Source organism: Lathyrus oleraceus, chromosome 7 (genome assembly GCF_024323335.1).
Source record: "Lathyrus oleraceus cultivar Zhongwan6 chromosome 7, CAAS_Psat_ZW6_1.0, whole genome shotgun sequence".
Lineage (NCBI taxonomy): Eukaryota > Viridiplantae > Streptophyta > Magnoliopsida > Fabales > Fabaceae > Lathyrus > Lathyrus oleraceus.
Genome location: NC_066585.1, coordinates 159,713,167 through 159,722,621, shown reverse-complemented (window position 1 = coordinate 159,722,621; position 9,455 = coordinate 159,713,167). Strand labels below are relative to the sequence as shown.

The following is a 9,455-nucleotide window of genomic DNA, read 5'->3' as shown; positions in this document are numbered from 1 at the left end:
GTCGTAATTGCACATCACCTAATCAACGAAACAACATGAGTCAATCGGATACAGGTATAAGGGATATTGTTCTAAGTATGCGAGTGATAATTTTTACACACACACACACACACACACACATATATATATATATATATATATATATATATATATATATATATATATATATATATATATATATATATATATATATATTATATCAGATGATATGGATGTTAATGAAGCTTTGGAGGATGCAGTAATATCATATGTTAATATGGATGTTAGAGAAAATGGTGCATTATCATGTCGTCTTCAAGATATGTTCATTTAACATTTTGTGTCAAATAAATGTAGATTTTACTCAAGTGACATAAAATTTAAAATCATGTAATAACAAATTATAAATAGTAATCATTAATCATCATTAATTATTAATAGATATAATAAATATTATACATAATAAAAAAATAGTAATTAGTATCATCATTTTTCAATAAATAATAATTTGTCTACATTGTAGAAATATTCAATGAAGTGCTGAAATAATATTGTGAAATATGTCTCATTTACACTTTTTAAATATACTCAACAATTTATCTTTATTCATTTATTTACCATCATAAATTTATTTGTCTTTTATTGATCTATCATGCATCATTTGCTTTCCCATTTGGATAGCATCATTGGACTCCATTCCTCTTCTTTTTCTTCTTAAGAAAGAAGGGATAAAAACAAAATATAAAAAAAGTATAGTTAATAATAACACACATAAATAAGTCATTATTTTCTTTCGAGATATAGAACCAACTTTAAGCCACATGATGAAAGCAAGGAGTGAAAAAAAAACATACAAAGAATATTTTCTTTTATAAATTTAAAATTATCATGAAGAAACAGAATAATTTAAATATATCAAATATATCAAATATAAATTAGAAATTTAGAAATATAAAAAGTAAGTTTGAATGACAAAAGAAAAAAAAATTGAGTTCAATGTTAGAATTCTATAGTTATAAAGTGCAATAATTATGTTAAAAAGCGTAATAATTTACCCACAAAATTAATCAATAAATTTTAAAATTCAATCATAACATACCAAACCAAAAGTTGTATCATTCCTAAAGTTGTGGCTAAAACACACGTCTTGGCTGAAATGGTGTTTTTCTTCTTCTCCCTTTTCCTTCTCCATATCTATCTCCTTCAAAAATATTATAAAATTTAGCATAAAATTATTGATTTACTTTTTCTTATGTTGATTGAAAACTGGAATAATAATGCATCTGAAGTGAACGTCTATCAACCTTTTGTGATTATATGTTAAAAAAATAAAAGATATTGAAAGCAATAAAAGCACAATAACGAATAATATACCTACCACCATATGAAATAAAGATTAAAGAAAACAATAAAATAGAGATTAAAGAATAAAGAGAATTATAGAAAACAATAAAATGGAGATTAAAGAATAAAGAGAATTATAGAGAAGAAAAGTAGAGATTAAAGACTAAAGAGAACATAAAAAAACAGAGATTAAAGAATATAGAGAATAGTGGAGGGCGGGAGTTGAATGAAATCCATCCTCTTCCTTTCTCTTTCCTTTCCATTCATTTGTTCCGGCAGTTACACTTTTGATAATCTCCATTGTTAACCTCCCCTTTATTGCTTGGTAAAAAACCTAGGTTATATATTCAAATATGCAGCCGTTTTTTTTGAAATCATTTTTTAATTTTTAAAATTAAAAAGGTTAGATTTGAAATAAAAATAAGCTACACCAAAACAAAGTTTTGGCTTTATATATTTTTATTTATTATTAATAAATTATAGAGTTACTTTTGGTGAATTATAGAGCATAAATTAAACAATTGTCTTAAAATGTTATAAGTAGCATTTTTTAATTTGAAAAAAAAGAATGAAAATTGATAGCTTTAAAAATTGAATGAGGTGAAAAATAAAACTATTAAAGAAGTTACCAATGAATGCAGAAGTTGTAAGTGAAACTGTGGTTCTTTAGTCATGTGAAATGTAACATGTAACATGATACAAATTCAACTAAATAGACCTTTTGATATGTTTTTTTTTTTTGAGATCTTAGTCATGAATATTCCATCAAATGTGATTATCTAACACCAAATCCATATAAAAAGAGAAACAATTATATATAGAAAATAGAATTTATCAAATAGAATTAGAAGTTAAAACTATAGTTTGAGAATTGAACATACCTAAAAAGTAAAGAGAAAATTGAGGATTGTGGCAGGATATAAAGATACTCCATTAAAACATAGTTTTCACCGGTTGTTATGCATAGTAGTTTTCACCAGAACGTCTTCATATATCATATAAAAAATCAACCAATCGTTTCTACGCATGGTAGTTTTCACTAGTTGCTTAAATAACATTTTTTTAAATAAAAACATGTAAGGAAAATTTATTAATGAGAAGTAACTATGCGTGGAAGAGCAGAACATATTTTCCATTTCTAAAAGTTAACTTCATACAAAATGATGCTTCATTGATCCATACAATCTCTTTACACTATAAATAAAAACACATATAAATAAGAAATACAACTAAAACTGATCTAGAACGTGAGATAATGTGATTCGATCGAGATAACATGTGTTTGAAATTAAATAGTTTATTAATTATTCATCTGGTTACCACTTCTCCACGAATGTATCTTTCCAGTAGCATATTTAGATATTAAGAACAAATACTACGATGATGACAATTGCCTCATACGTTTTACAAAGCCAAGCGGTTCCATTTTACATATTAGTTAATTGTTTTGAGAATTTAAAAGAAAAACAAAAGATAAATCATAAAACGGTTATATCTGTAGTTTTAAATAAACTTCTTAAATCAACAACTGCTCAACTTTTCTATACTCAATTCAATTCTTTTTAGTAACTTACATGTTTTAAAATAAATAAATATTAAAATTAATGGATAAATAAAAAACAAATAAAAATGGGTTGTTATGAAAGGAAGGGTAATATTGGAATAAAAAAAAGTCAACCCAAAATTCCTTATCCTCTTTATAGATAGTAAGTAATAGATTGTATTTTAGATTTTAGATAATATTTAGTAATCAATATCAAACTCCTGCCTGTAGAATCAGGACATGCTTTTCGAGCAAAGCACAATATTGCTCGAAATTTGAAAAATAACATGACGATGACAAAATCTTGATTGCCTCATCCAATTACCTGTAGACACTACAATGCAAGATTGTTTCATCATGAATCATGTGACACGTGTTGTACTGGTGGAAAGGTATCATTTTCACGAGTTAATGCTCCTATAGAATTGCAACAATTATTTTTGGGATGATTCAGCTGAAGGAAAACATTTTAGGCAACATATTCAAAGTTATAACCATGTGCTCTCATTCACTTCAATTGGTGTTCACGTTGATGAGAATATTCTTGCATTTGGTCGTGGTATATACATATTTCGTGCTCAAGGTGCTTTTTACCATAACATAGGAGAATTCTATCCAAATGAGGGTGTCATGTCGCATTTATTACAACTATACATATACGACACCGATAATGAGCTACATAATAGAATGCAGGAAAATCCACAGCTGTACCAAAATGTAGTTCACAAATTACAGAAAATGCTCCATCAGTTTAATCATTTTGTAATTAGGTTCAAGCAGCTGTCATTACTTCCAAATATCAGTGAATGTAGCCTCATACTTAAGGAGCGTCCAAGTAATCACCATCAATACAACCTTCCAACTGCAGAACAAGTTGCGATAATTATTGTTGGATGTGATGCAGATTCTATGGAATATGGAAGGGATGTTAATGTCATTTGTCATGATGGAAATCTCAAAAAAGTTCAAGAGACAAAGGGATATTATGATCCTTTGCAATATCCTATGTTATTTCCATTTGTGACGCATGGTTGGGATGTCAACACAATAAATTGTAATGGACGAAGAGTGTCATGTCGAGCGTATTACAGTTACATGCTTTAGGTAAATTTAGATTAATTTTAGTAGATAGTATACTTGGCTAAGCATTTTTTAAAAACCTTTATATTTAGCACCGACATTTTTTCAATCAACTATAGATTCGTCCAAATGATCAATCAATGTTGTTAAATGCGGGTCGACTATTGCAATAATATGTTGTTGACAATTATGTCAAAATTGAATCAGGGAGGTTAAGGTGGATTAAAGAGCACCAAAGTGATATACATGCTGAATTGTACCAAGGTTTACAGGAAGCTTTGCATGTTGGTGAAACTAATGCAGGTACAAATTCATATAGCATAAATATACAGTTTTTGATTAATTATTAGTTGTACTTCTAATGCTAATCATTCATGTATTCTAATACTAATGCATTTCATGAATCATCGTAGAAAACATTAGAAAAAGAACAATTTTGCCATCATCATTTATTGACGGTCGTCGAGACATGACACAGCGTTATGAAGATGGCATGGCTATTGTTCTTAATGGCGGTAAACCAAATATTTTTCTAACAATGACATGCAATCCTTATTGGAGTGAGATAACATCAGAACTTTTATCTTTTCAAACACCACAAGATCGTCCAGATTTGCTAACAAGAATATTTCGTTCGAAATTCGAGCAATTGAATGATGATGTTATTAATAAAGGAGTCTTGGGAAAAGTTAAAAGCTACATGTATTTCACTGAATTTTAAAAGCGAGGACTTTCGTATGTGCATATGTTGTTGATCTTAGAAAGTAATGATAAGTTGCGTGACCCAAAAGATTTTGATAGTATGGTAAGAGAAGAAATACCTAAATTAGAATGTGAACCACGATTGCATGAAGTTGTTGTAAAACATATGATCCATAAAACTTGCGGCATAATCAACCGAAAGTCTCCATGTATGAAAGACGAACATTGTAAGAAAAGGTATCCCAAACAATTCTTGGATGAAACACGTCAAGGCACTGACTCATATCCCGAGTATAATAGAAGGTTTGATGAATCTATATCGTTAGGTAGAGATAGGTCTGTCGATAATAGATGAGTGGTTCCTTATAACCCTTGGTTACTATTAAAGTATGACTGTCACATCAATGTAGATATTTTTAGTAGCATTAAAAGTATCAAGTATCTATATAAATATGTGTACAAGAGCTCTAATCGTGTGGCTATGGAGGTTCATAAAGGATCATACATGGATGAAGTTCAGCAATATGTTGATGCAAGATGGATTTATGCTCCCAAGGAATTATGGAAAATATTTTGATTCACTCTTTACCGATTATATCCTTCGGTTGAAAGATTGCAGATCCATTTTCTGAACTGCCATAAAGTACGCTTTTATGATCATCAACGAATTACATATGTGTTAAATAATGAACGCAACTCCAAAACAATGCTCACACAATTATTTGCATTGAATCTATGAGATCCACAAGCAAGAAATTATCTGTATAGAGAGATTCCAGAGCATTATTGTTGGAACACGCGGGACATGAAATGGCATCGCAGGCGGTCAACAAGAAAAGTTATTGGGAGAATCTATACGGTATCACCTTCGGAAAGAGATAAGTTTTACTTGCGACTGTTGTTATCATATGTCACAGGTCCAACTCGTTGGGAATATCTTCTTACAAATAATGAAACGACTTTCAATACATTCAAAAAACAACCGAGTATCAGGGAATTCTAGAGACTGATCATAGTATTCGTGATTGTTTGGTTGAGGCTATGAGTCTTCGAATGCCATATGCTTTACGAAGGTTATTCGTGACGATTTTAATATTTTGTGAACCTATTGATGTTAGAGGCCTTTGGAATGAGTTTTTTACACATATGGAAGAGGATTATCAAATAATTAACAATGTTGTGGAATTAAACTTGACTAATATGTTGTTGAAGGACTTGAATGAACTATTAAACCTGCACGGTAAAAAAATTGAAGATTATGATCTCCCATCTTTACCCCCTAATACAATAGACAGAGATGCAATTCCTAGTATCATACAAGAGGAGTTAGCGATCAATATCCCCAATCAAGATATTGAATATGTTGCTAAGTTAAATAATGATCAAATGATTGCATTCAAAACCATTATGAATGTAATTGTTCAAAAACACAGTGGGGTATTTTTTTTATGGTTCAGGAGGAACAGGTAAAACATTCCTTTATCGAACATTAATGGCAAGTTTAAGAAGTAGAGGATAAATTATCTTAGCATCTGCATCATCTGGTATAGCTAGGACATTGTTACCCGGTGGTAGGACTGCACACTCTCGATTTAAGATACCTATTGATATACAACCGAGTTCCATTTATGGTATTCAAAAGCAAAAAGATATTGCAAATCTCATTAGAGTTGCTACCGCAATAATTTGGGATGAAACACCAATGACAAACAAAAATTATTTGGAAGCCTTAGATCGATCATTACAAGACATTTGTAGCAATAATGCTCAATTTGGTGGAAAAGTTCTGATCATGGGGGGAGATTTTTGTCAAGTTCTTCCTGTTTTAAGAAAAGGTACTAAGGCACAAATGATTTCAGCGTGTATTATTCAGTCTCATTTATGGAATCATACCAAGATTTTGCATTTGCGTCAAAATATACGATTATTGCATGATCAAGAGTTTGCATAATTTCTTATTCGCATTGGTGATGGTGTTGAACCTACCAAACCAGATGACAGGGTGAGGTTACCTTCACATATTGCAATCCCATGGGAAGGTGAACATTCCATATAAGTACTTATCCAACATATTTTTCCTAATTTAGAATTGCATGGTTGGGATGCCCCATATATGGTACAAAGAGCTATTTTGACACCAACAAATGATGATGTCCAGAAAATTGAATGATATGATTATCGACCAGTTTCCAGGAGAAGAACATAATTTGTTGTCGTTTGACGAGATTGAAGGAGATAATCATAATTTATACCAGCAAGAATTCTTAAACTCAATTGCACAATATAGTTTGCCACCACATATTCTAAAGATAAAAAAGGGTGCACCATTGATGTTATTACGAAATCTAGATCCTATATATGGATTGTGTAATGGGACGCGGTTATTATGTTGTAGTTTATTTATGAATATGTTGGATGTGGAAATCTTAACAGGAAACAATGCAAGAAAACGTGCTTTTTTGTCCAGAATTAAAATAAAAACATCTGGAAGTGATGAATTGCCTTTTGTCCTTAATAGAAAGCAGTTTCCTGTGCGACTAAGTTTTGTAATTACAATAAATAAATCACAAGGACAAACAATTCCAAATGTTGGAATATATCTTACACGATATGTTTTTAGTTATGGACAGTTATATGTGGCTTTATCCAGGGGTGTTTCACAGACTACGACAAGAGTTTTAACAAGGGAAGGAAAATTGAAAGGAAAAAATGGTGACTAGCAAAAAATATAGTCTTCAAATATATTCTTTTATCGCACCCATAAGTATTTATTAAGTACATTAAAAAAATTGCCCACACATTGATTCCCATTTTGGTGACACGACATACCAAGCTTATATTGTATTCTTTACATCATAACTAAATATAATTTTCTTTTGCTTTAATATACAGCCAAACTAGAACATGGTGAAATCTTTCAGTTATGTAAGGAGTTGAGACGAAAGAATGTTGAAACTTGCTTCGACATAAAAGTAAGTTATACTTAACCATTTATTTTATGTTTTTATGTTAGATATCAATTGGGTCATACTTATTCTCACTATTCTTATACAATAAATTTTAGATAGCAGACTTTGAAGATAAATGGAACACATGGAAGGATGAACAAAGTATTTCATCAATCGGCAAACTCGACAATAAGGTGTATTTACCTTTTCCGCAATACATATAAAAAACCGTTTCTTGCATTTTCACCACTCTTTCATTAACATTTTTATCATCCTTAGTGAAACAGGTCAAAACGTCTAAAACTTTACTTTGTCGGTTGGAGCTCCACAGTGATAACAGATAAGACACAACTTTGGAAAACGGTGAAAGAGAAATAATATCTCAAAGGATGAAGAGGTTTTTATTTAATTCATTTAAGAATATTTTCACTCTAGAATATTTTTGAATGCATGAATTTAACTTCTATTTGGTTTATGTAAATAAAACCATATATATTTACTAAGTCCATTGTTTTCCTTATTTAATAGAAATCCAGATAATTCAGAAACAAGTCATAGTTGTTGTTATATCAAATCTAGACTAAAACAAAGTATCTCCATTCTCGAAGTATTATTTGTGTCACAATAAACCATATTATATTCAAACGAGTCAAATGTTTTGAATGTATTTCTTTGATGATATGACATTTTGTCATATATTTGTAGTTTTTTAAATCTCAAGAGTGCATTGATAAAGGGATGTACGAAGAATTGATTTGAATAAGGTAAAAAAACTTGATTACACTACTTACTATTATATTTACTATCTTTTTCTCTAAAAAATTCTAATTTAAGAGTCTTACATTTTTTCTTTACTACGAAAAACAATTGCATGGAAAAAGAAAATACTTTGAATAGAGATTTCATGTTCGGCATTCCTCTTAAAGAACGTCATTGATCACACAGTACCAATATTAACTTGCATGCTTCAATATAATTTTGAGTATCTTTGTTTACCATTTTCAAAGTGTAATAATATTATTTTTAAGGCGACCTACAATAAAAACATCATAAAAAGAAAAACAAACATTTATTTTTCTCTGCTGTGCGCATTAAAAAAAAAGCGGACAGACGGGTGAACGCTAGTTATTTAGAAATACAAAAAAAAACATATTAAAATATCCAAAATAAAAGTATAAAAGTGATTTTATTTTTCTTTAAATTTAATTTCCCTTTTAATATACCTCTAATTAAATAGGAAGAAACGGGTGAATCTACATTCACCTGTTTGTCGAATAATCAAGGCTTTAGCGTACGCTTTGTCTGAACGATTACTCGTCTTCCGCAAACAATTTTCACAATAAACTTAGGAAGATTAAAAGAGAAATGAATGAAGGTATGCTCAATCGAAGACTAGCGCACGTTTTGCCTGAATCGATTATTCATCTTATGCATATAAAAACAACCTCAACTCATCAAATTAATTTTTCACCCTTGTACAACCAAAACAAACTCTTTTTCATAAAAGAATAGTATTTTATTCATTCCGACGTGAAATACAAACATACACTTCAGCCTCCAAAATACAAGCCTACAAACAAATGTTTAACCACTCGAATGTGACCTAAACACTATTATCTAAGACTCGTTTATAAGATTTGTTAGATGAAAATATAATTAAAATGATTTTAATTTTTTTAGAATGAAAAACAAGATTAATAATATAAAATAACATTTGAATTTATTTATATTTATATATTAATATAAATAAATTCTTGATGTTATAAATTGTTGATATTTATAAATCAATAATTTAATAATACGGACAATTTTTTTGTAATCACTTAAATCACTTTTATTTTAATATTTAGTTTCTTCTT

The 9,455-nt window shown here is 29.6% G+C and overlaps 1 protein-coding gene across 1 annotated transcript; it reads left to right on the top strand.

Annotated features, from left to right (window-relative positions):
- The first annotated feature begins 5,794 nt into the window (after positions 1-5,794).
- LOC127102584 (uncharacterized) lies at positions 5,795-8,355 on the top strand. The gene is made up of 5 exons (XM_051039938.1): positions 5,795-6,080; positions 6,178-6,483; positions 7,541-7,620; positions 7,713-7,790; positions 8,302-8,355. The coding sequence occupies exons 1-5, from the start codon at positions 5,795-5,797 to the stop codon at positions 8,353-8,355; spliced, it is 804 nt and encodes a 267-aa protein (XP_050895895.1).
- The last annotated feature ends 1,100 nt before the right edge of the window (positions 8,356-9,455 follow it).